The sequence below is a fragment of the Crassostrea angulata genome, chromosome 2, assembly GCF_025612915.1.
Source record: "Crassostrea angulata isolate pt1a10 chromosome 2, ASM2561291v2, whole genome shotgun sequence".
Classification (NCBI taxonomy): domain Eukaryota; kingdom Metazoa; phylum Mollusca; class Bivalvia; order Ostreida; family Ostreidae; genus Magallana; species Magallana angulata.
Genome location: NC_069112.1, coordinates 19,662,746 through 19,689,173, shown reverse-complemented (window position 1 = coordinate 19,689,173; position 26,428 = coordinate 19,662,746). Strand labels below are relative to the sequence as shown.

General features: G+C 32.7%; 2 protein-coding genes across 2 annotated transcripts; one reads left to right on the top strand and one right to left on the bottom strand.

Moving 5' to 3' along the window:
* The first annotated feature begins 7,748 nt into the window (after positions 1-7,748).
* Positions 7,749-16,826, top strand: LOC128173420 (uncharacterized). Its single transcript, XM_052839091.1, has 6 exons — positions 7,749-7,817; positions 8,347-10,105; positions 10,288-10,679; positions 11,181-11,365; positions 12,633-13,547; positions 15,243-16,826. Exons 2-6 carry the CDS (start codon positions 8,360-8,362, stop codon positions 15,620-15,622), a joined length of 3,618 nt encoding a protein of 1,205 aa, XP_052695051.1. The 5' UTR covers positions 7,749-7,817; positions 8,347-8,359; the 3' UTR covers positions 15,623-16,826.
* A 2,013-nt stretch (positions 16,827-18,839) lies between these two features.
* On the bottom strand, positions 18,840-26,138 carry LOC128173429 (acid-sensing ion channel 4-like). Its single transcript, XM_052839116.1, has 8 exons — positions 25,837-26,138; positions 24,957-25,518; positions 23,493-23,591; positions 22,875-23,055; positions 22,329-22,385; positions 20,203-20,353; positions 19,514-19,605; positions 18,840-19,142 (listed from the first exon to the last, which is right to left on the bottom strand). The coding sequence occupies exons 1-8, from the start codon at positions 26,109-26,111 to the stop codon at positions 19,009-19,011; spliced, it is 1,551 nt and encodes a 516-aa protein (XP_052695076.1). The 5' UTR covers positions 26,112-26,138; the 3' UTR covers positions 18,840-19,008.
* Between the last annotated feature and the right edge of the window lie 290 nt (positions 26,139-26,428).

Genomic DNA, 26,428 nt, shown 5'->3' with positions numbered 1-26,428 from the left:
ACCCTATATTATTATCTTTGTCCGTTTTCAAGTTACCATTTACAATAGAGTCTACGATTCTTCCTACAAGATTCAATGTTAGACCCCACACCATTTTGACACCCCCCCCCCCCCCCGAAAAGTGGTTGTCTAACCCAAAATGAGAAAATTCAAACATGGGTGCACAACTAGATATGCAGGCCTATCATATCCTAGAGTTTTGTACAATTCTGTTCAGCCATCTCTAAGAAACAAGTTCAGAGCGGGAAAGAAGAAAAAGAAAAAGACGAAGAAGAATAATACATGCATTAAGAACTATAAAAAAACAATAAGTCTCCAAATTTCTTTAACACATGATAATAAAGATTAAATAAAGATAGGATCATCAAACATCAATAATTTAAAGATAATTGTCAATTTCCGATTCTAAGGGGGTCAGGATGACCCCTTAGGGTCATGACTTACATGCCATAATGATCTGATGCGCCATGACATAAGGAGGAATAATATCTTTGGATTAAGGTGGAGATCTCAATGGTTTTTATGATATTTGATAATTTCAGGAAGAGCACGTGGGATCATGACCTACATACCATCTGAAATGCCTTGAATAAAATATGTACATGATATATGATTCAATTTAAGAACCCAGATATAGATCAATCATCTATGTTTTGTAATACTTCCTATGTATATATACATGTATCACTACTGTAATGAAAAAACCCTGAGACTATCAAAAAACCCTGAGGAAACCCTGAGTGGCACTGAGAAAACCCTGAGAGACCCTGAGGTTGGCACTGAGGGTACTGAGGAAACCCTGAGAGACCCTGAGGTTAGCACGGAGGATACCGAGAAAACCCTGAGTGGCCCTGAGGTTAGCACTGAGGGTACTGGGGAAGCCCTGAGAGACCCTGAGGTCTGCACTGAGGGTACTGAGGAAACCCTGAGAGACCCTGAGGTCGGCACTGAGGAAACCCTGAGAGACCCTGAGGTCTGCACTGAGGGTACTGAGAAAACCCTGAGAGACCCTGAGGTCGGCACTTAATACGAAAAATTAAAAACTCCTTAATTATTTAACGATTGGCGTACTCTTAAATTTATTTTACTGCATATGATCAGACTTTCTCATTTAAACAGCATCTTTAATAAATTGTAAAGGGAAAATACAGAAACACAAAGGAAAAGTATGTATTCTGTACTTATTATATGTACATTGTATACTGGATATACATATGACAAGCGAGAGGCCACATGTTTTACGTAATCTATTATTCATATTAAAAAAGAAACCGTTAACATTTAAAGTACTAGTATTCTTCCGAAATGAAATACAAGTCGCTCGTAAAATGTAATGTTTATAAAATAAATAATCATGTTCACTTTTATTCATTTAATTAATTATTTTAGTTGCCCTAACAAAAAATATTTGATTAATGAGCATTCGCAGAATCAGTTACCGGTATTTCTAATTTTAAACAAATGTAGATCTATTTTGCTTTATCATATAGCATATTCTTGCACAGTATGAAATAACAATAACATACTTGGACAATATATTTAAGCACTAGCTAGTATGGGCATTTAACCAAAGGATGATATATCCCATAAATAAAAATTCTTCTTGTGCACATATAGATCGGTAAACTTTTTTAATGCTTAGACAGTAAAGTGGTGGAAGGTTATAAAACTCCATGCTCTCTCTCTCTCTCTCTCTCTCTCTCTCTCTCTCTCTCCGTAGGTAAGGAAAACGAAACAGAACATTACAATTAGAATTTTATTTACAAGCCCTGAGTTAAATATAAAATAAACCTATTTTGATCGCTATACATATTTGCTGTAAATCCCGATTTTGAGCGATCACTTTATAAATGATGTAGTCTATATTCAATAAAATTTACTATGTTTTGATTTCCATGCAGACCCAGATCAAACTCTTTTGTTTTATGGTGTAATTCTCCGCCGTTTGTAGCTGTTTATTTTGATGCTACAAGACAAATACACAGGTGGCCAATATTCACACCTCGCCGTGGTCGCTCTGTCGCGTGTATCACAGGGGCTTGGTTGTTGGATGGTGAATTTCCTAATTATTTGTTCCCGAAGAAAAAATTGATTAAAATTGGTAATCTTATGCGTATTTCTGTGTATTGCAATAAATAAATTCACTGAAACCCCCCGTTTTAATCATCTTAAAAAAGTGTATTCAATGTACATTAATGTGCACTTTTTAATGCCAATTGGTGCTGGATGTGTAGTAGAGAAAAGCTGTTTATCTTTTTCAATAAGAAATAGGGTGCACGTAACATCGTTTTGAAAGGGGGGAGGGCAAACTTATCCAAAAAATCTTCATAATATAGAGAATGAAACAACTTCTCAAAATCGTTAAAAAATTATATCTATACATGTCTCTATATATGGGAGGGGTGGCGTTCATTTTCAAAATAGATATACTACTTTACATAAAAACTATACAATATAAAGTACATGTAACCCATTCGCTTATTTACTTTTTGAAGCTAGATAATCCTAATTCAACAAACACATTTTAGCTAATAAACATCATTAAATTTGTGCATGTATCTTAATTAGATGTAACTAAATACATGTAAATGAAATTTAATACATCTTATTTTAAAAAAGTGAAATAGTTGAAACATCGTCCCGGGTACCTGGTACAATACATTTAACAACCTGTTGTGTTAAAACTTTGATATTGTTTGCTATACTTTATAGTTTTTCTTTCATAATTATTAATTACATATTGATATACATAACTGACATTTTAGTTGAATCAATCCGCGACAATTTCACACCTGTTATATATTTCCAATATTGCCGCGGGCACCTGCTCATTACATGCAGCGAACTGAGGAACTGTGTATATCTTGTATATTCTGTGTTAGTTCCAGTGTTTTTCTGATCATGGGCAAACAAAAGAATTGACATTTGATATACACAGAGGAAGTTTTAGTAGAAAGTTATATGCAGTATTTAAGAAAAACAGTACAGGGGAAGTTCTATTTTAATCAGATGTCAATTTGAAATAAATGTAATATTTAAATTAGATATTATTTTTTACGCATGCTTATTGTAAAAGAAAAAAATCTTTGTTGTAGTTTGAACAAAAAATTAAGCACTTTGTTTGAAAATAAAACGTTATTAATAATCAGACAATATGATACGGTTCATACGCGAACATGATTTCTTTTTCTGACTTAAAGCTCAGAGTTGCTAAAAAGAAATTTCGACAAAATCAAAATAGTCATTATAAAAATTAATTTTATTAGCTTGTATCATTTTATTTTAATCGCATAATTTATATCGTTTTTCTATTAAAAATGACCTCAGGGTCTCTCAGGGTTCCCTCAGTACCCTCAGTGCCGACCTCAGGGTCTCTCAGGGCTTCCTCAGTATCCTCAGTGCCAACCTCAGGGTCTCTCAGGGCTTCCTCAGTACCCTCAGTGCAAACCTCAGGGTCTCTCAGGGCTTCCTCAGTACCCTCAGTGCAAACCTCAGGGTCTCTCAGGGTTTCCTCAGTACCCTCAGTGCCAACCTCAGGGTCTCTCAGGGCTTCCTCAGTACCCTCAGTGCAAACCTCAGGGTCTCTCTGGGTTTCCTCAGTACCCTCAGTGCAAACCTCAGGGTCTCTCAGGGTTTCCTCAGTACCCTCAGTGCCAACCTCAGGGTCTCTCAGGGTTTCCTCAGTACCCTCAGTGCCAACCTCAGGGTCTCTCAGGGTTTTCTCAGTGCCACTAAGGGTTTCCTCAGGGTTTTTTGATACTCTCAGGGTTTTTTCATTACAGTAGTGTATTAGTTTGTGTTTTGTTCTATACTATTCATGTTCATGACTGAAGTATAGCTTAGTCTTATTTTAAATTACATTAAAAAATTGTCAAATATATGACTTGGAACCCCCACCCCCAAACAAACTCAAATATAAAGTGTCCCTCCCCCCTTAGTTGTCGAATGATCTGTTAAAATCAAAATATAATTTGGGTGTCTAATAACTTTTATAAACTGATAAAAATGTTGTTCTTAAAAAAAATTACATTTATTTACACCTTACATAATTGACAAATGATCTATTGAGATATGATCAGAGGTCATATTTCTACCTTGGGATCAATAACTAGTAATCATTGACAAGTTAAAATTAATAATAATAAATGATTCAAATTATAAATGTTAATACTCCACATTCACCCCCCCCCCATCTAACCTGGTTCTAAAGATTTAGTCTTCTTAATACATTCTTACATGTGTGCAGTAGCAAATTTTAAATCATTTCTTGATTGCTTTTTCTCTCCTGATGCACATTAACATTTTGGAAATTTTTTAATTCAATTTTTAAGATTTATAAACAAAATGTCATATGCATGTGTATTCGCCTATTTGGGGCGATTGTAAAGTCTCCTAAACAAAGCAGTGACATCATTAGGCTAGGAATTACCCACATGGATCAAACACTACTGGACCATATAAATAAGATAAAATACTTTATTATTTCTAGTTCTAGAATGTCAGGGTATCTCCAAGGGGGCATACTCTATATACAATTTTATGTGCAATATGACACAAAGAGCAAAAATAAATGATATGGTTTAGGGATGAGGATCTCAGATCTCAGAAGTTAACAAAATATACAGTGTATCATCATTTCCTATTTCATAAAGGTGGGGGGGGGGGGGTAAAGACAACACCTGGGGGTCATTAATGTACTTTACACCATTTGATGCATCATAATGACATTAGAAGATATTCTGTATTTTCTTGATCGCTTCAGGACCAGAACAGTCCCATAAAGTCATGACCTACATTGTATTTGATTTATTATAAAACATTAAGAAAGAAATACTCCTTCCCTCCTATTATAACTCATATAAAAATGATAAGTGTCTAGTACACCTACTTACATGCAATACACAAATTTAATAAGAAATTGTTTATACAGGGTCAATATGGGGTCAACTCAATAGTGCAAGTCTGACAAATGAAAAAAATAACTTTTGCAACTATAATGACAGAAACTTTACAATGCGATAGGATAGGTAACGATAATAAGCTTATTTAAATTTTAATAGATGATGATACAGTATGCTGTCAAAGGGAGATCACATTTAGAAAGTGAAAGTAGAACTTATGTATCCTGGCATCTCATTATGTATTATGCTTACCTATATTGGTCAACATCATAATGATAATCCAATTAAAACACAATAATGAATTCCTTTAGCTGATCTAAACTAATCCTTTTCTGCATATGGAAAACACAGACATGTATGTATAATACACGTGAACCAATCTACTCGAAGAGCTGGGTAAAACTAGTACCCGCTAATGAGACCTGCAGATCTTCCAATTGAGATAAACAATAAAGTATATTAAATATTAATCAAAAATTTACCCCCAAATAATGTTACCTAACATTGAAGCGCAATAAGATAGAGATTTTACATGTCTGTCCAAGGGATTGGGGTCCCAGGTGTATTTTTGGTAATTTTACAATTGATATAAATGAGTTTTCATTGGAGGGGGGGGGGGGGTTCAGGACCCCTCATTCCCACCCCTTCTCTAAATCTGTGCACACGATGATGTACATGTAGGCACACAGAAGCAAATCTAAAACCGGCAACCGCCACGGGGAGGGGGCATAATTTAATTTTTAATTTTGTTTGTAATAATTATATAGACGGTTATACTTTCTATGACATGAAATGTTAAGATTATTGATTAACTGAAAATTCACTGCAAACAGTTCAACCCCAAATTGCACATAAAGTGCTGCTCATGTGTATTATCATATGGGAGAGGATCTCATCCTTCAGTTATGAAAATTATAATTTTTAAATATATTACCGGAGCTTGCATGTGGCCTTCATTTTTAATCAAACTGGTACAAAACAATGTTATTTAGAGGCAAACACTTTGTGCGGGTATAACTGTCTAATGACAGGATCTAGTTTTCTTTGCATTTAACCGAGATACTACAAGAGGAATTACCCTACCCCTATTTCTGGAATATTACATAATGATAAAAATACAGTGATATGTCGATTGCGCTTGCACAGAGACCACTCGATGTCCTCTGTGATGTCAATGCCTCTCTGTCGCGCTCTCACTGCGCATTTACAAAGATTGAACGATTGAACATGTTGTCCTATGTATATAGCAGATACTGCTATTATCGCGCTCTGTTGACGCTTCTTCTGCGTTCGATAGAATATATTTTCATTTCACACATTATTGGCATGTAAACTGTGTGGAAAGCTACTGCAGATATAGCTCCAGAACACAGACAGGGTAATCAAATGTTAAAATGACTAGTTTTTTTAAGACGTCACAAACGCAGAACACTGTAAAATGCGTTGTCGCAAGCAAAAAACAAAGTTCACTCTTATGGTTGTTACAGTAGCTATTCCATTTATTTGAAATTACCCTAAGGATAAAACAGATTTTTTTTGCATATATTTAATTTGCCAAAAAAAAAAAAAACAACGTTAATTTAAGTCTATATCATTTTTTTTACTGAAGATATAGTATCATTACTGCTTCGGTGTGTGTATACAACTTTTTATAACTTAATTTTTAGAATTCAATTTGTATGCATACACCGTTGCTGCATTGAGTCTTTATCTTTCAAAAATAATGATTCAATGCTTAATTATACCACATTTCCACGTTTTTTCTAGTCCGTTGTCTGCCAGACCACGCCAGACAACACAAATGGTTGTTGTACAATAGCAAACGATAAAGTATTCTCAAACTTGACATGAATGACTGTAAAATATGCGAATATTCCAGGATCTACATGTATTAAATGACGTGGATGGAATTCATGCCATTTTGTTCTGGTGTTAATAACCGTTCTGTGTTTTCTAATGACACATAGCGGTTATTTTTTGAAAACATGTCTAATAAGACATTCATCTGTTTACAAATAATTTATAAAATAGTTCCGTTTCAATAACAATGAACGTGTACCTTATTCCATTGATAAAAAAGAAAACAATATTTTAATCATTTATTTACTAATTGTAAAATTTAGAATTCTTGTCTTGTTTCCCGCACAATTGTACAAAATCAATTATAATGTACATACCAATAAAGAACGTCTTGTGCACGCAGTCAGCATGCAGAACACACCGTAGACACCAGGTAAAAGTTCTTAGCACGTTATTAATGCTTGGCAGATATTCAGCGAGATCGCAGTCCATCGCAAGTAGAATTCTGTGGAAACGCAGATACACGCTTCGGACTTTCTATGTAAAAGCCTCGGTCGCCTAATGACGCCGTACCATCTTTATTTATGAAAAAAACATGAAAAAAATTGCATTTTTTCTTTTTTTAGTTTTTTTGAATCCAGAAAAAATTGATATATCTTTTGTTTTCACAATTCTGTGAATACTATATTTCTCAATAATTGTCAAAAAATCATTGATTTATTATGTTTACCAGATATTAATATGTTGAGTCTATCTTGCAATTCTTAATATCAGATAAAAAAGCAGAAAACGCAAGAAATGAAAAATCGAAATGGTTTTGTTAAAAAAACGAATAACAATTTTTATGTTGATTATCAAAATACATGATACAGTTCTTGTAGCAATTTGTTCAAATATGCGAACAAATTATTTTAATCTTATGTTAGTATTGATTTTAATAATGTGAGAAAAGATATATCTGTTAGATCTTAGTATTTTTGTTATTTTGTGGCGTTTCAAAACAGTTAATACTGTAACTGCTTAAAAAAGCGATCTCTTTTTATTACAGACTCGATTCGTGTCAACCGTTCAGCGTTATCTTGCAAACCCAGCGTGTGGCGATCAAATGATTTAGTGGTACGTTAATTATGTTAAAGTCTGTAGAAGAGGGCGTAACTTTCATCTTAGAAACATGATTTCTTTTTTGATCCATAGAAGCTTTGTGCCAATTGAGTTGATATCGGTCCAGTGGTTATGGGAAGGAGATAGAAATGTTAAACGTTTATAGACTGACGGATTGTTAGAAATCAAAGGATCGAGCAGAAGGACAAACAGGCGAAACACGAAATTTGAACGGGAAACCTAACGGAAACTTCAATTCAAAAATTTTGTTTGTTCTGTTTATAATGTAAGACAAAGGCAAATCTAAAATCATATAATCGTTTTTTAAGGAAGATATTAAAACTCAAACTACTTGATAAAAGGCATGCTAATTTGAGAGACAGCAGGAACTGTGTAAACACTATTTAGTTCTCATTTGACTCCTTATGTATTGCTCTCGAAAATCATTTACCACACGTTGCTAGGTACTTTGAAGGAGTATAGAACAAAGTTGAGATCTTAGAACTAAGATTATAAAATAAATATACCGGTTATTTTATTTCAGATTCAAGAAAAATATGGATCCCAAATATTGTGAGAATGTAGATCTTTGTGACGAAAAGCACAGATCAGAAGGAAACACAAAGCATGAAATAGTCTCCATTGGTGACGTATGTCCATCCTTACATTTAACAAAATGTGAAACACACGATCAAAAATACTGTTTACTGGACTGTAAGGATTTGTCCAAGCATCAAGATGAGGATGTTGAAAATATTGTCGAGGATTTGTCCAAGCATCAAGATGAGGATGTTGAAAATATTGTCGAGGATTTGTCCAAGCATCAAGATAATTATGTTTCAAGACTTAGTATTGTCGAGGATTTGTCCAAGCATCAAGATGAGGATGTTGAAAGTATTGTGCACCTTTTGTCCCAGGATCAAGTTGAGGTTGTTGAAAATATTGCCGAGCATTTGTCCAAGCATCAAGATGAGGATGTTGAAAATATTGTCGAGGATTTGTCCAAGCATCAAGATGAGGATGTTGAAAATATTGTCGAGGATTTGTCCAAGCATCAAGATAATTATGTTTCAAGACTTAGTATTGTCGAGGATTTGTCCAAGCATCAAGATGAGGATGTTGAAAGTAGTGTGCACCTTTTGTCCCAGGATCAAGTTGAGGTTGTTGAAAATATTGCCGAGGATTTGTCCAAGCATCAAGATGAGGATGTTGAAAATATTGTCGAGGATTTGTCCAAGCATCAAGATGAGGATGTTGAAAATATTGTCGAGGATTTGTCCAAGCATCAAGATAATTATGTTTCAAGACTTAGTATTGTCGAGGATTTGTCCAAGCATCAAGATGAGGATGTTGAAAGTATTGTGCACCTTTTGTCCCAGGATCAAGTTGAGGTTGTTGAAAATATTGCCGAGGATTTGTCCAAGCATCAAGATGAGGATGTTGAAAATATTGTTGAGGATTTGTCCAAGCATCAAGATAAGGATGTTGAAAATATTGTCGAGGATTTGTCCAAGCATCAAGATAATTATGTTTCAAGACTTAGTATTGTCGAGGATTTGTCCAAGCATCAAGATGAGGATGTTGAAAGTAGTGTGCACCTTTTGTCCCAGGATCAAGTTGAGGATATCGAAGATTTTTCCAAGAATCTTAACAGTAAGAATGTTGGAAATATTTGTCACTTGTGTCATTCGACCCTAAAAGTACAGAGCCACTGCAAAATTTGTCGCCTGAACATTTGCAAGAATTGCGAAGAATCTCATGTATCAAACGGTGGTAAAGTACACGAATTAGTCTCTATCGACGAAGTATGTCCATCTTCAAATTTAACGAAATGTAAAACACACAATCAAATGATATGTACGTTTGAGTGCAAGGAATGTCACAAGTTTATGTGTTCTTTGTGTATTAGATCAGGTCATCACCGTGGACATCAAGTTGAGGAGGTTGCACATATTGTCAAAGTTTCGTCTACGTATATAGTCAAAACGGGTCCACCTTCTGAAACCACTGACGATTTGAATGAAATGATTACTTGGTCTAAACATATAACATCGAAAAAACTTAGAGATGTTTTTAATTCTTTCCAAGTTGGATTTCCAGATGATCCTTTGAATGAATCAATTGTTCACAAAATACTGAATGAAGATTTTTTGAGAGGGTTAAAGGTTGAAATTAACTCCCTAGCGACTGGAATTATGCTTATAAAGAATATAAACAGAGAACATCTCGTTAAACCCGGAGAAGTTTGTGTGTTTGAATTAGATGTTATCAATGAAGGAGACCAGTTAGTTGTCATTCAAAAGGTACATGTCCAGTGTTAAAATTATCAAATTAGTAATCATTTACACTTCTGTTGTTTTTATTAATGTAGATATTTTTGATAATAAAAAAAACAACAACAAAATGCAAAAAATAAATAAATATAACAATAATTAAACATGTAATTTAATTTTTTATTAAATACAATGCATTGTTGATATTGTAGGATAACTGCAGTCCAAAATTATTTTATTCAAACGAAGAAAACATAGCCAGGATCATTTTAATTAGAAGCGATTCAATTCCAGTCATTGAGGCGAAATTGGCAGTTTACCGAAACTACAAACATCTTATCATACAAAGAAACATTTGGTTACAGCATGAATACGAAGAATTTGATGAGGTTGCAAAGTTGATTGCATACGAGAGATTATCATCGATATGTGTTTCAATTGAATTACTGATAAATGTCTTTACCATTGGTCTCTCTAGAATCAATAGTGAGCCAATAGGCAAACAATCAACAACAGAAGACATCAAAACAGTTTGCAATAAAACTTTTAACATTGCAAAAGATGAGGCTGTTGGATTAGTGAACTGTAACTTTTACCGAAAAGGGTAAGTTTTTTATCAAAACAAATTGTAGGGAAAAGCAGAAAAAAATAACGATATTTTAAGATTCAGTTTAACGAGGCGTGTAAATATACAAGATACTTGGATCCACATTTTTCACCTAAGCTAAGAACCATGACGTGAAAGATTTTATACAGAGCGATGCATGCGATTTCATGCATTTTCATTTGTTTATTTTTAACTTAATCAAAGTTGTCCGATCCAAGGCAAATTAAAATCCTCGTTCTGAGAATAAAAACCAAGATTGCTGAATTAGGAAACAAATTAATCAGATTTCAATTATTTTTTATATTTTAGATTAGTTTTAGATAATATAGAAACTTGCTATTAATCTATTATTTATTAATGTAAAATTGTAAGTTGTCATGTTGATACAAAATTGCAATGATTTGTTCTTCAAGAAAGTGTTCATTTGTTTGTTTTTTTTACTCTCGAGATTTTTTAAAACTCTTTTTAATACCAGATTTGTTTTAATATGAATTTTAGAGAATGGGGAGATATGATTGCTCAGTTTATCCATGAGAAATTTTATGTAAATGGAGAGCCAGAAATCGCTGATGTCTTGAACGAAATTAAGAAAATGTGTCAGAAAACAGTGGATGACCTTAATAATATTTTGCGTGGTCTTGAAGACTTTCTTTTAAAGGTGCAGCCAGAGGATCAAAGCAAGGGTAATATAGATCTTTTTTTAACAAAATATAAGCTTTTTGTAAACATTGGTTTCAGATTCAACGTTAAGATTTGACTGATAACAAAACTGGTTTTAATTTCAAATGAGTTTAACACCAAACTTATCTAAACACAGGGACCCATGTATAAAATTTAGCATATCGATTGATTAGAGAAAAATTCAGCTTTTTATATCTTTCTAATTTGAGAAGCCAAAAACTAAGAAAATCAATCTATCAAAAAAATAAAAAAGCCAAATACACAAGCAACCAAAAAAAAAATCAAAAAATCAAAGCTTTGCATTTACATAATAAACTAATATTTTTGGCATGGTGTATAAAAAATTTATTATTTATTGCTTTAAAAGTTGTATTCAATTGTTTTATCAATAACTTTTTGAACTTCTTGAATTTCAAATTTCTTCAGAGTGATTGACATTGAAGGCGGATATAACCAATGTTTTGTTTACATAGAAAGTTGCGGTAGCAATGTTTTCTGCAAGGTTTATAAGGTTTATAAAAAGTGTGTTCATGTCATGTCTATTTCGTTTGTTTTTTAATGCTAAATATTTACATTCCTTGTAATTCATAGTACAAAAATTCCTTGCCTGCAAGTATAAAACAAGCTTCTGCGTTTACAACAACACATCACATACAGGGTTAAATTATGAGTTTTAAAAACGTCCACAAACGTCAAACTCTTTTATTTAAATGCAACGTCACAAGCGATAATCAATCTTTACGCTTGTGACTGGTAAAGCTGCTTTTTCATTAATTTAAACTTATCCTCAAAAAGAGTTTGAATGTTGATGTGTAGGTCAAAGCAGCCGACAAAGCAAGACATTTTGAAAATGTAAACATCAACATGAAGATTAATTCTATGTAATAATTTGGTGGCAATGCTTACTCTTGACGATTCATTCAATAATTTCCTAAGGGTGAATTCCGTCATCTTGTACATATGAAGACCAAAAATTAAACGCCATTTGAACGTTCTAGTTTATGCCAACAACTGACTAAATTAATACAAAATCAATAAAAATGAGGTTTTAGGTCAACAATTATATGTTTTCTTTTATAATTCGGTACGATGCTCTTCTTGCACTACACGATTCGTATACGATTCGAAAGCTGCAAGCCTTTAATACGCTTTTTAATGTGTGAAGTAGTGAGTGTCTGGGACTGTAAATATATTGCATATTATTTAAGTCCCCATATTTTGTTAATATATTTCATTTTAGTATGTATATATTTATTTTTTTTTTTTTAGTAATTGAAGAATGGTTTAAAAGAGAAGTCATACAAGCCGGGCCTGCATTGCAAAAATATCCATCTATTATTCAATTTATAGCTGGGCATACAAAAGATGGACAAATCGTTGTGAAAGTGTATCTTCGCAATGATGATAAAGAAGCCGAGAGTTATTTCAAAAATGGCAGTAAAATGTTGAAAGACACAAAGTTCGAATTTGTATGTGTCAACAAAAATTCTAAAGCAATATTAAAGGAAGTTGAAAAAATAACTCATCATGAAAAGAGAGCACCTGCTATAGACAGATCTACTTTAGCGAAATTGGGGAATGTAATTCAGGAGGAAGGTATCAAAATATATGCACAATATTCCAATGTCATCGGTATTGGAATAAGTCAAGTTAGATGTGTGGGTGACATGATAATAAATGAACCATGCATCGTTCTGTATTGTCTGGATAAAAATATTATACCGTTTGGTGAAAAACCACTACCAGAATCAATTGCAGGGTGGCCTTGTGACATAAGAGAAGATTTTGTTATGTTTGGCAAATGTCCGAGACCATGTCCGTCGCCCAGCCTAAACTTTCCTGAATCTGGTTGTAGTATTGGAATACCTTCCGTGGATTCTGCTGGATCTGTTGGATTTTTGGTCGAATCAAAAAATCCAATATACAAAATGCAATGCGGATTTCTTACAGCATCACATGTTGCAATTGACTGTTTTGAAGTCCTATACCACCACAAGTCTTTATTGTCTATGAATCATCTTCTTTCTACCAGAGAGCATTGCATAGTGCATCCCTCATGGCATGATAGTGGGAATATTGACTTTAGAATTGGCAATGTTGTTGAATCGTTTATTGGAAACTATGGATCAGAGAAAAGAGGTTTGGATTTTGCGTTAGTGAAAAACTACATAAGTAGGAAAGAAGGTACTTTCTTTAGTGGCTTTTTTATCTTCAACTGCATGAATAAATAAATTATACATGTAGATCTTAAATAACAACTACAATTTTTTTAATATCTTAAATGTCAAAACAATCTAAAAAAAAATGTTGGGACTGTAAAGAGCTAATTACCGGCTTATCTTGTTTTAGCACTTTTATTTTCTGTTATTTCAACGTTTTTATTTCCCAATTGTTATCTTGGCTATTTTGAATAGAATATCTGTACTTGTTTATATTACACATTACCGTAAAAAATTAACTGAAAATCTGTAGCTCTATACCCTGCATTTCCAGAGTTATAATCCTAACTAGATACGATCTCGTTGCGAGCAACGAGTGGGTCTTCCGTCCGATTTTTGAATAGATGAGATTAAACTTATCACTTCAAAGATAAAATCGTAGATCTAAGCGAAAAATAGTAAAAAAAAAAAGATTTGCGGCAATCAGGGCTTGAACCCGGGTCACCTGGGACATGTCCACGACTCTATCGACTGAGCTACTCAAGACTCTCGCTTCAGAACTTTGACGCTAAATTTCTCGAGAATGTCTGAATTACCTGAAAGCACCTTAAATTGTTGCGAGCAACAAGTGAGTCTTTCGTTTGATTTTGAATTGATAGGGTTCAATTAAACTGTTGACATTTGGTACGATTAACTATCATATTAACTTCCTTAACTAATTTTTCAACCTACACTGCGAAATGCAGATTTCCGGAAAACGTCATTTCTAAACTTCAATATCTCTGCAATGCGTTGTCCGATTTTAAAACGGTTTTTCGTTTTGTATTCAGTACAAAAATGTCAACAAAACACATTTGCTTTAAAATTCCAAAAAGTGAAATATTAGAATCACTTCCGGTGACGACCGTAAGTGACGGACGACCTGCTCATATTAAAATTTGATAAGTTTAAAACATATTCTGATGGAAAAAAATTGTAGATTATTGATTTAAAAAAAGTTTTAAAACACAATTTTCTAAAAATGCTGTTTGAGCGGACAGGAAGTGACTGACGATCGTTGTTTTACCTGATCGGCCCTAGAAATTCAAAAATCTATCACTCCTGAAACTTTCAATTTTCTATCTTTAATTATTTTTGCGAAAAAGGGAGGGCAAGTTCACTTTTTACAAAAAGAAAAACGAAAAAACGGTCGACCAGAAGTGACGTCATCAACAAAAATGTACATGATAAAAGACCTTGATATTTTGTATTATTCGTGAAATTTTCATAAAAATCCATTGTAGCATATTTGAGATATTTGAGTTTTAAGAAAAATGTTAAGAAAAAAAAGAATAATAATAGTGAAAAATAGAGAAAAAGAAACCTAACAAAAACAATAGGGTCTTCCGTTGGAAACGGAAGACCCTAATGATACCCGATGCCCTTTATCGTTGCTCCTCTGAAGCCGAAAAATATTCTTTTTCAAAAAGTGTGTAATATTTTTCTAAAAAGGCTTTTAATGATATCTTTTCACCAAACCATATTATCTATACTTTTACTACTGAAAACATCTTTGCAAATCAATCTGTAAAATATTTTTCATGGAATTTATTCGTCGTAGAATTTTTCTAGTCAAAATTTAAGTAATTCTAGAATTATATTTAAAAACAAAAACAGTCAATTGGATATTATATAATAGTTGTCATTTGCAAAATTTAAATATACCTTTCTTAATTTGCAGAGAAAGATCCATTAACAGTTGCAAATGATCTTCAGTTAACGTTTGATGGAAAAATGAGTGTAATCAAGACTGGACGAACAACAGGGACAACAGTTGGTGTTCTACAACACAACATTCTGTCAGTTAAAGTTCACCAATCATTTTTATCCAGGGAATTTTTCGCATTTTTTAATTGTTATGCTATTGGAAATACGAGCAATGAAGTATTTTTTAGAGAAGGGGACTCTGGTTCTGGTGTATTTGTGAAAGAGAGCGACGGAACGATTAAACCCTTGGGGATTGCCTTTGCTTATATGAATTCACAAACGGCTGTCTGTAGGATTGATGAAATTGTCAAAAGTCTTGATTTGACAATAGTAAAATATCGTACTTCACCATAAGTCAATGTTCATGAACATCTTACCATAAAAAATTATTCTTTGCCTAAATTTTCCATGTGAGATAATGTAAATCTTTTTGTAGTTGAGAGTCCCATTCAGTGATACATGTCTTTTTGATGTACGTAAATAACCAGGGTTAAACGTTGCTGTAACATCAGTCTTTTGTGACTTTCTGGAGGTTCTTTAAAAATTGGCATCCCCTTGCATAACTTCATGTAACTGGACTTGACCAACTGAATGAAATACCTAAGGAAAATGTATTACGTACATATTCTGAAGATATCCAACTTTTACTGTATTACTTCGTGTTTAGCTACACTCTATTAGATAACTGTCCATTACTGTTATATGTAAATATTTGTAGCAATTTAAAAAGTATATTCATTTCTAATAATTTACATACGATAAATGTTTCACATAAATACAATTTGTCGTCGGTATAATTTCTGTGTAACTGTGATGCAAATTAGCACATAGCAATGTGCATTCATCATACTACACTGTTTTACAATGTTTTACAAGGACGTACTGAATTTTGAACGATGATGACATGGTGTGCATATATGTAAACAACAACGCCAGAATGAAAATTTGAAAAGAATACAAAAAGTATACAAGATATCGGATATAAAATTTAATATAAGTAATCGAATAGACAAGAGCGATAACAAATTCTCCGATAAACATTAATTTAAGTTCGTATGTGGAATAAACATATTTATTATAAGTAAATGTCTAGCTTGTTATTACGTCAAAACAATGAAGCCATAAGGATTTTTTTTTTAAAAACAAAACTCCTATTTATTTGTAAAATTGACCAAAATTTTAGTTATTACGAAGAAGTTTATGTGGATAACATTCACTTCTTTGATTCTACGCAGGGGGTGTATCGTGAACTGTTATTGCGAGAGTAGGAAATTTATGAATTTAGAAAGTTGTAAATATTTTGTACACTTTAAAAAAAAACACCAAAAAAAAAACCAAACAGAAAAAACCTCCAAAAAACAGTCTGTACATATTAATAACGTTGCTTAAAAGATCAATTTGAAATCTTATGAAACCCTTTAATGAAAAATGTTTTCTAATCTATTTATTTCATACTGTTGATATTATCAATAGTTAACGTATGTGCTTCATGAAAATTTGATATGCATTTCATTAATTATAATGCCTGTTCAGGTTATATGAGCAACAATAAATATTGTGATGCTGGCTGCGATACGTTTATCTTTTTCTTTTTATATTATGAAGTGAATTTGACCATTTTTGTTTCTATCCCATGCAGTTTCATACAATAATTTTAAGTAATTCATAAAGAATTTAACTGATATTTGGCATTTCTCTTGTACATAATTGCAAACCATACAAAAAGTTATCAAATTAGTTGAATAGTGAACATCAAGCCGAAATTGTTTTTTTACAAATTTATTTTAAAGTGAAACATATTTGAAGTTATCAAAATATGCATACAGAAATAAAAACAATGACGATAACATCAAAGCTTATCGTCCTTTAAAAGCCCCCAAAACATAATAACAATTTGAAATATCTTGATTTAAGACGGTTTTTCAAATTTAACTAAAACCGATCTAATTCTTGATTGTGAAAAAATATATAAAACTACGTTTCAAACTAAGGTACCAATATATGCAGAGAGGATTTGGGATTATGAATCAAACTTTACGAATCACCACCGGTGTATGATCGGTTTGTCCGGTGTGAAACAGCAGGGTGAGATTTTTCTGTCTTACACAGTGTATTATTATGCCTCTTTTTAAAAATAAAAAAAAACGTTGTCTACTGTAAGGAAATGAAAACTAATAGATTTAAATTATCCTTAAAAGTTTTGCTTACTTAAAAAAAGGATAACGTTTTTATACTGTGGTTTGCTCACATTTTGACCTGCTTTATTTTAAGTACCCGGAGGGAAAACTCGAAAGTAGTCTTTTGAACGTCAAGACAGAAAGTTGACATCGTTTTCGAATGTAAACTAAAACAAGAAAAGAAATCAACCATTATATCCTCGTATGGGATTCCATTAATCAATAGTATGAATTACAATAAGTGAGACAAAAATGGGATTCTTACAGGCACAATTTACAAAAAACTAATGAAACTGCTACCAAGTTTTAGCAACACTTGTCTCAGAAGTTTTTATTTACATTCTTTGTAAAGTGTATTATAAACGGAGTCTATGTCTGATCACTTTCCCATAGGGGTGAGAATTTGGCGATAAAAAAGTATCGTGATATGTAAAAGAATCTTATCTGGTCTGCATACTTCCTTGAAATACATATCGTCTTTTGTATTAAGGTCAACCAATTTTATTCATGTTTAATCATTAGAAGGACGAGGTAACTAACAAAAACAAAAATCTCTGTAAAATAGAGTGCAAAATCATCGATAATGCGTCAATCACTACAAGTTAAAAATGATTCAAGCTATCATAACTTATCAGTATGCGTCATATTTATTCATTTTTGTTTAGACATTAACTGTATCAAAAGCATGACCGATTCTATACTATTCATTGTTTTAGAAAAGGCCGTTTTCATATATTTAGAGATATCATCCTTTGAGGAGGGTTGAATGGTTGTTGCCATTGTAAGACCTTATTGAACTCTTTTAAAAGAAATGCATGATATAAAAATATAAAAGATTATGTTGATCTGATGGCTATATGAAAATAACTTATAATGAGCGTTATCATCAAAACAACTCTAAGAATAATGTTTTATAGTTATATCGGTTAGTGTTCAAGTATCAATTAATTCCAGTTTTCATTTCAAACCAAACTGTCAGCGAAAAGCTGTTTGTTCTACAATATCTTGCTACCAAAGAAATAGCTTTGCCACTAACAACTCAAAATTCGTTTTTCTTGAAACGTTAAAATGAACCAGACATTTAAGACACGATGCCGACCGAGCATGATAAACTGCAATAGCATTATATCGTAAGCAAATAAATAGTTCTGACGATTGAATGACAGATGAACTAAACGTTTTTACAACGAAGACAAATTTATGTGGATATCAAGACAAAAGCTGTAGTGTTTCTTTGCGATAAATAAATATAGATAAATGATAATATGATGATGACCGAATAAAGTATCAACATGTATTAAACATTTTTATTATCAATGAAAATGTTGGAGTGGCATGTCATTATTATAATGCCGTGAAAAGACAAATTCAAAACCAAAGGTTCATACGGTGAATCATATGTTTATTCTACACAATTGAAAAAGTAATAAATATGTTTAAGGGTTAAGTAAATACGTCAGTCTTTGCGATGTTGCATACAATTACGATGCAATGATACATTTTCATCACTATTATGGGATAAATGGGAAATACAACATTGCAACCATTTCAGTATCTGCAATTTTACGAATTCTTTACAATACGATGGTAAAATTTTCTCCCGACCACCAGAGACGACAAGAGAATGACCTCAATGAGTTCAGTGAGAGTCAGCAGGCTGGCTCCCAGAAACAAACCCATCTGTCCTCCCAACAAACCTACAATCACAAACGAACAAAAATAACTCAACTATACTTGAAAGAAAAGTTAAACTTTTTTGTGATCTGATGATAAGAGACAACATCTCAAAGAAAGTTATAATCTTGATGTAAGGCGAACCAGCTCACCATGAGTGTGTATAATTTACAACCATATTTGACTTTAAAATTCAACTATTTAATGAAGATTAAAAACAACTGACGTACGATCAAGTATATGGTTATCTAAAAAAGTATATCAAATAACTTACTATCTAATGATCACAATATGATAGAATATAAAACATATATCAACATCACATTTTGACTTGAGTTGTATGTTTAACAAAGGTACATGTAGTGATGTGTTTTACAAAACTGAATGAACGCACCAATAATATCTTCGAAGCTGTACTCTGGTTTTTGCTCCACTTTTAAAACGCCAAGGGACTCATAATAAATCGCCAGTTCCAGGTAGGTTTCCCTACAATAATACAATTATGTGTAGGTTTTGGTTTCAAAAATAACCAGACCAAGATCTCAAGAATACAAATCACGATGCCAATGTTTGTGTAGCGTAGAAACGGTTTTTAAAGCGCGGCAACGAAAAGTAATTATAATCTAAAGCAAATCAGATAAGATACATGAATAAAGACCGCATCGTGCAATGCGGGGGTGAAGGGGGGGGGGGTCTTGATTTCTCTTTAAAAATTTTAATTTATTAAATTCACGTTTTAAATTCGAATAAAATAATTCTTTGGACCACCCAACCCCTCAATTAAAAAAGATCTGGACCCGGAAGCAGGTCTCGTCGCACATTTAAACTAATTTGCCCGATAGTCTTTATCGAGGAATTTTTTTGTTTTCAATTCTATATTATACTGATTTTTCCTGCCAATTTTAATCTTACTTCGCCTATGTGTAAATGTAACGTCATAATTTCACGCGTCTTTAATGCAGTAATCCTTAATTATAGTAAAGTCTATAGCGTATCCTCTTATCATCATTGAACTAGATTCACGTTGTGCCTTGGTGACGTCGCGGTTGCTGACGTCAGATTGATACACACGTCTCAGCCTACCTTATGTTTTTGATACCCATCTGGTTGAGGACAGCCTGATAGTTTTTGGCGGGAAAAGACCCAGTGGACAGCTGTGCCTGATACTCATCGTACTCACACTCCGTGGGGCAAAGACACTGTCCCTGTGCGGTTCCGTTCTGGTCAAAGCGCTCTGATGAAAATAAAATGGTCGTGAAAGCATGTTGTTTTCTTTTACATGCGAATCCACCCCATCCGCATCAAAAAGTTTTGAAAAGTAGTATACTTTTATTCATTTTACAAGTGAAACCACAAAATATGATGTTTTTAATACACGTCTCGCTGATAAATACTCTTGAAAATGCACATTCGAACTGGAAAATGTATTCGCAGCCAATGCTATCAATAAGACTGATATATCTTATGTGACATCGCATGATAAAACTAAATTGTACATATCAATGTGGGCGATGGATGCATACAAAGATTCCTATTTGAAAAATTATTAGATCAATAGTGTTTGCCAGGTTTTAAAACATACACGGTAAAACGCACTTCTGAATAGCTTGAAGAATCATTAAGGCTCTTTCTTTCATAAATGCATTTTTATAGGGGTTTTTTCGGGTGAAAACTAGTGTTCGTTATTAAAATGCCGCATGGTTGAAAACCTTGTTAATTTGCAATCAATCAGGTAATTTCTAAACTCAAAACTTTTAAAAATACTTTTTTTAAAAATAACGTTTACGTTATTTAATTAATGTATGCTTATCCTCAACAACCTTTATCCTCTTACTAACAAAAGCCTCCTGGAAGCCAGATTATATTCTTTAAACAAAGCGTTCATTTATGAAATAGAGTCGTAAATAAATTCACGAGTCGTCTGTGTATTGACAAGATTGCATAAGAACAGTTAAACAGTATGTAATGAATTTTACATTGTTTAAGTTAATACGCTTAAAGTGAATTGAGCAGAAACTCTTTATTTGCAGATATTAAACGTGGGTTAATGTTGAGAATAAGCGTGCATAAATTCAACGAAACTAACAGTCTCGATTGAAGTCATTATTTCGTAAGTTCTATGGTGGATACAACGACCTTGTCAGCAAATACAACCTTAGGCCTATAAAAAAATTGTGTGTTCAGGGTAACACTGATGAAAAAATTAGGTTAGGCAGGTAGGGATTTTTTTTTATTTTATCATATTTTTTTCTGCATGAATCCTTAGAGTGTTTGTTTGTGTAAAATTTAAAAATGGGTTTTTAATAGAAATTAATAATATAAAAATCACAATCGGATAGAAACAGACATATAAAAATGGTAGGATCGGGGCATTTTTGTAGGTTCGGTCGGGTTACCCTCAACGCACATCTTTTTTTTAGGACTTACACTGGGTCGTATGATGACTGATGATTTCCATACTTTTTCTTAGACCATAATAACCTAAATTTTACGGCTTTTTTCCTTTTCTCGATTACGACAAAGAGCACACGACGGATGTGACCGGTCAGCAGAGAATGCTTAATACTCCATTTGGCAAGGTAAATTGTTGCTCTTCAACTGTGTAGTATTTTACCTTTGGATTTTGATTTTGAACACAGTTCGTTATCGCTACATGTCACGAAACTCAATTCTTTCAATGTTAAGTTAACTGCTTCACTGCATGAAGGCCATCCATATGCAGCAGAAATGACGAACAAAACATGATCAAATGATTGACTGGGTAGAAGGTCTACATTTGATTTTTTTTGCTATAAAGACACTAATGATGGCCAATCTGATCGCAAGAGCAACTTTTGTATCTGTAGGTCCAACAAATCATATTTTGCCTTCATACCCAGTCCAAAATTTTTTTGTTCTACCTTTCACATATAATTTCAAGCAGTAAACATGCAGCTATTCATGTAAACTGCCCTTGCACCATTTACGTGTTACAAAACTTTGACGATTTGATATTGGTATGTAAAAACCATTATGTTGGACTGGCAAACTGGTCAACTTTTGTTTTTTTGGACTTTTTGATTGGTTAGAGCTATTGAAGAATATTTGTACATGTATAATGACAATTTTTTGTCTAATGCAAATATATCTTACTTACCTGAGCCAGTGAGAATACAGAAAAAAAGTAATCTTAATCAAACAATTCACTGTTGTATACTTTTATTACTTACCAGTTTCAACTTTGTAACATTCTGTTAATTTTACAAGGGAGCATATTGTTTCATTTCCTAATAAAAATAGAAAAATAATAAGCGTTAAATATAGTATCAAACCATCAACTAATTAGATTTCAGATTTATGAACGTATAAATTTAGCATTAACGCCAAAAAATGTTAGAAAAAAAAATAACAAAAACATCAAATGAATCATTAAATACAAGTTATTTAAAAAAAACTCAGGATAAATACGTAATAGTGCATTTTCGTAAAACCATTAACTCTTATCGTAAAAAGGCATAGATAAACGATTAGAATTAGGGAAGGTTTTAAAATCATGGAAGCTCTTGTTTAGCTTGCAGTTAGCAGTCTTCACACACCTAGACAATAATCAAATTACCTAACATTTGTTATAGGTTTATTTCAAATGCTATTTCTAATATTGAAAAGCAGTAAAAGAATCTAGATTAGCATTATTATGTCAACTTATGAATATATTTAAACTAACTAAATTATCTTATTAATATACTTATTAAGATTGAGAACACACATAGTTTAACCTTTATCATTAGGTGACCGACATCCACAAAGTCGGATCACGTGGTTTTGTTTACACTCCATTCGACATGCGGTTTTACAGTATACGTCATAGTAATGTAGTGGATTCTTGTAATCCGGAAATTTTGTATCCACACAAAACTGGTCCCCATTCATTTTGAAAGGACTAGGCAAATATCGATACTGCAAAAGAATAGACGATATTTCTTGTGATTTTTTCAATGATAATTTTGATTTTTTATTTATTTAATTTTATTTGGTATAAATAGTTATCATATAAAGATGAACTGCAAATTACTTTTCTTTATCAGTAAACGCAATGTACGGTAACTAGATGGTCCGTAACTAGTGAGTGACCAAGGTGAAATTGAATGTACATAAAATGATCGTTTTCATAACCAAAGTTTCAAAGTCATAAAAGTTAGACGAGTTCTATTTTGAGTCTCAAATTTAAAATTAAGCACAAAATGAAATATCAAAACAGAGTGAAATGCTGAGTCTTTTTTATAGACTAGCTCCAAACTCTTTAAAACACCATTCGGAATATTTAAGAGATGTAGACAATGAAACTTAAATTTAGAACAGCAGGCTTTAAAACAATCTTTAAGAAGTTATGTTACCTCCGTTTTATAAATCGAAGCGAACGTCGAGAAGCCAGGTGATACGAAAAAGCCTTTGTCAATAACATCGGGCTCGTCATTTTGATCGTGGATAATCACCTGTGAATATCGATGAAAAAATCAATCGACATATCAGTCTATCAAAAACCCATTAAATAATATCTCTTATTATTACAAAATAATATCCCATATTCCTATTTGCATTTATTCATTTGATATGAGATATTTTTATATTCAAGAATGCCTTTTATACATACTATTAACATTTTCCAGTGCCTTTGTCGATGATAACACTACGATTTAATTTTGTACTGTGCAGTCAAGTAAAATCAAATGACATATTCTTAAGGCGAAACCACAGACATATATAACAATTTATGTCTCTGGCGAAACGATGTTTGCATAATTGATATTCTTATATTAAATCGTACAATTACAGAATATTATGCAAAAATAAATAGGAACAAATCATTCTTTGCATATTATGAGATGATAATTCCGATCGAGGCGTGATCAAATCTATCATAAAGTCGTTGGGGCGCTATTGGATTTGATCACGGTCGGCTGAATTTATAACATCATAATACAATGAAGAATAACTCACTGTTCCATTAGTAGATACATAGGCATTTTTGAGATTTTGCCTTGTAAACGACATTGTGATTTAATGAAATGGTATATGTCTAAAAGGAAACCTTCGTTTTCATGTCAACATGTATCTTCCTTACTACTTCAACTGTTTTTCGCAAATAGGTTTGTGAATTTGTTATGAAATTTGACAAAATTTAACCAGCTTATTTTATTGTTAACTGGTTGATTTTTTTCAATTGAATAAATATCAAATTGGTTTCACGTGTTGATAAAATCAATTAATGACAACTTAATGTTAAGCGCTTGACATATACTTCAAAGAGATATCGAATGCAGTTAAATCAATATTGTTTCCGCAGTTCATTGCAGGTAAACTCTTTAATAAAATTAAAAGCTATATTATTCAAAAGAGTGGCTCTGAGCTTTATAAATAAAAGGTAATGATCATTTAAAAAGCATTTCATTATTTAGGAATGGTGATTGAAAAGAAGTCTAATGGTTTTTTCGGTAGTAAAATTCAGTCATACGTGCGGTAATGTAAATTACGATGCATGCAGAATGTTGAAATAGTGTTAATTGCTTTCCGGTATGACAAAGATGATTAGTTTTCAATGAATAAGTTGAAATCAATCAAACACTAAATCAAATCAACTATGATATCAAATGATATCGAACTAACAGGGAGCTAAGGTAAACACGTGCAATGATGAGGAACTGATATGTCTACTCACACTTGTATTCAGTTCATGTCAAGCATAAAAGTCACTAAGAATTTAATGACAGTGCAATTTAGTGCGTGTATACCGATTTATTTGTTTGGGACTCTCCATCTCTCTCTCTCTTTCTCTCTCTCTCTCTGATGAAATTATATACCTTTACACCTGCTGCCATTACGTCATTAAACACATAGTTGCTCTGATTAACAATCAGGTACAATAGCAAACCTGACGTACTTCCAGTTCGTGACGTCATAATGCTGCCATTCTTACTGACGTATTTTCGACTGTTAAAAGTGTAGCATACACCAACTTGGGTAACAATGGGTTCCATGCTGCTTTCACAATCTCTGTCCTTTCCATCAAATTTACAAAACAAGAAGAGATTTTCAATTTGATTGGTTGTATCATTTACCCAGGATGCATTTAACGGAAGATGATACTTGGAGTATTCTGATTTGCTCAAATTCAAAGGTGGGTACATCCAACCAATAACACTCTGTGACAAGAAGAAGTATTCAAGATTAAGAATGTCGGGCAGAGATTCTTTTTTCAATGGTGACGCGCTGCATAAAGTAACGGCGGGAAACTTAACGGATGTTTCGGTTTGCACATGCGTGTTGATAATAGTAGGGTATTTGAAGTAATTGCTGACTTGTTCGTAGGTTATGTAGATCAGAAAGCAGCCCATAGCAACCAATGCTGAAGCCCAAATGCAACTGAAATAATGAGGAAAATTTAAAATTTTGCTTAACAGAAAACACTTTTATATTCAAAACTCAAATGTGTAGAGTACAATGATCTAAAACATAAGTGGAACAAATACCAATTTTATGTTTTTAACTAGGTCTGACGTTGCAATGAGATGGAAATGAAAATAAAAGATAAATAGTTCTGCACATTGCTGAGCTTCAAAGGTTGACTTACTAAGTAGATAAATCATAAACTTTGAGCTTTTCTGTTAATTACATCAAATAAACATTGAGTGATGTTTGAGTTAATATACATTTTGGAACCATCCGTATACTATATATTACCAGCGCAGTCGATGACGCTGTTTTAGATTCATGTTCTTCAGTCCATGCATCGTTGTATTGTCCCGGAAGTCGCTCCACAAAACATGAATGTTGTCGTCTTCCACTTGCTTCCCCTTCCAATCCACATCATCTCCAGCGTCAGACACTACTTCCGGATCAGAAAGTTTGATTTTCTCATTTTCGGTTACATTGAATACACTAGGTTCGGTCTTTTTCTTCATAGTTTGTTTTCTGTTTAATGGCTTTATTGACGGCTTGACGAGAATGGTTTTCATTTCCTTTTCTTTTTAGGGAAACAATTTGCGCCTGTTGATTTGTGTATTTAATCATTGGTGTAGATTTATTTGATAAAACACCAGCAAAACTTTTCATTGCACCATAACATTTCATAAACACAAAATAATGAAAAATATGCAGTCTTAATACATGTAACTTCCTATCTCTCAGATTTTATCGAGTTATCCTTGTTTTTTTTCTCTGTATACTTTACACCACAAAATAAAAATGGTGGGAATTTGTTCTCACACTCATGTCAATGAAATTAATCTGCATACACAAATAAATATTTACTTTACACTGATATAACCGTTAA

What these genes read in the sequence shown, in the direction of transcription:
- LOC128173420 (XM_052839091.1), top strand. Translation starts at nt 8,360, where the DNA reads ATGGATCCCAAATATTGTGAGAATGTAGATCTTTGTGACGAAAAGCAC. An exon ending in AGTTAGTTGTCATTCAAAAG is followed by an intron (nt 10,106 to 10,287) that starts GTACATGTCCAG and finishes TTGATATTGTAG; the next exon opens with GATAACTGCAGTCCAAAATT. An exon ending in CTACATAAGTAGGAAAGAAG is followed by an intron (nt 13,548 to 15,242) that starts GTACTTTCTTTA and finishes CTTAATTTGCAG; the next exon opens with AGAAAGATCCATTAACAGTT.
- LOC128173429 (XM_052839116.1), bottom strand. Translation starts at nt 26,111, where the DNA reads ATGAAAACCATTCTCGTCAAGCCGTCAATAAAGCCATTAAACAGAAAA. An exon ending in CAGCGTCATCGACTGCGCTG is followed by an intron (nt 25,519 to 25,836) that starts GTAATATATAGT and finishes TCATTATTTCAG; the next exon opens with TTGCATTTGGGCTTCAGCAT. An exon ending in ATGGGTATCAAAAACATAAG is followed by an intron (nt 19,606 to 20,202) that starts GTAGGCTGAGAC and finishes GTATTATTGTAG; the next exon opens with GGAAACCTACCTGGAACTGG.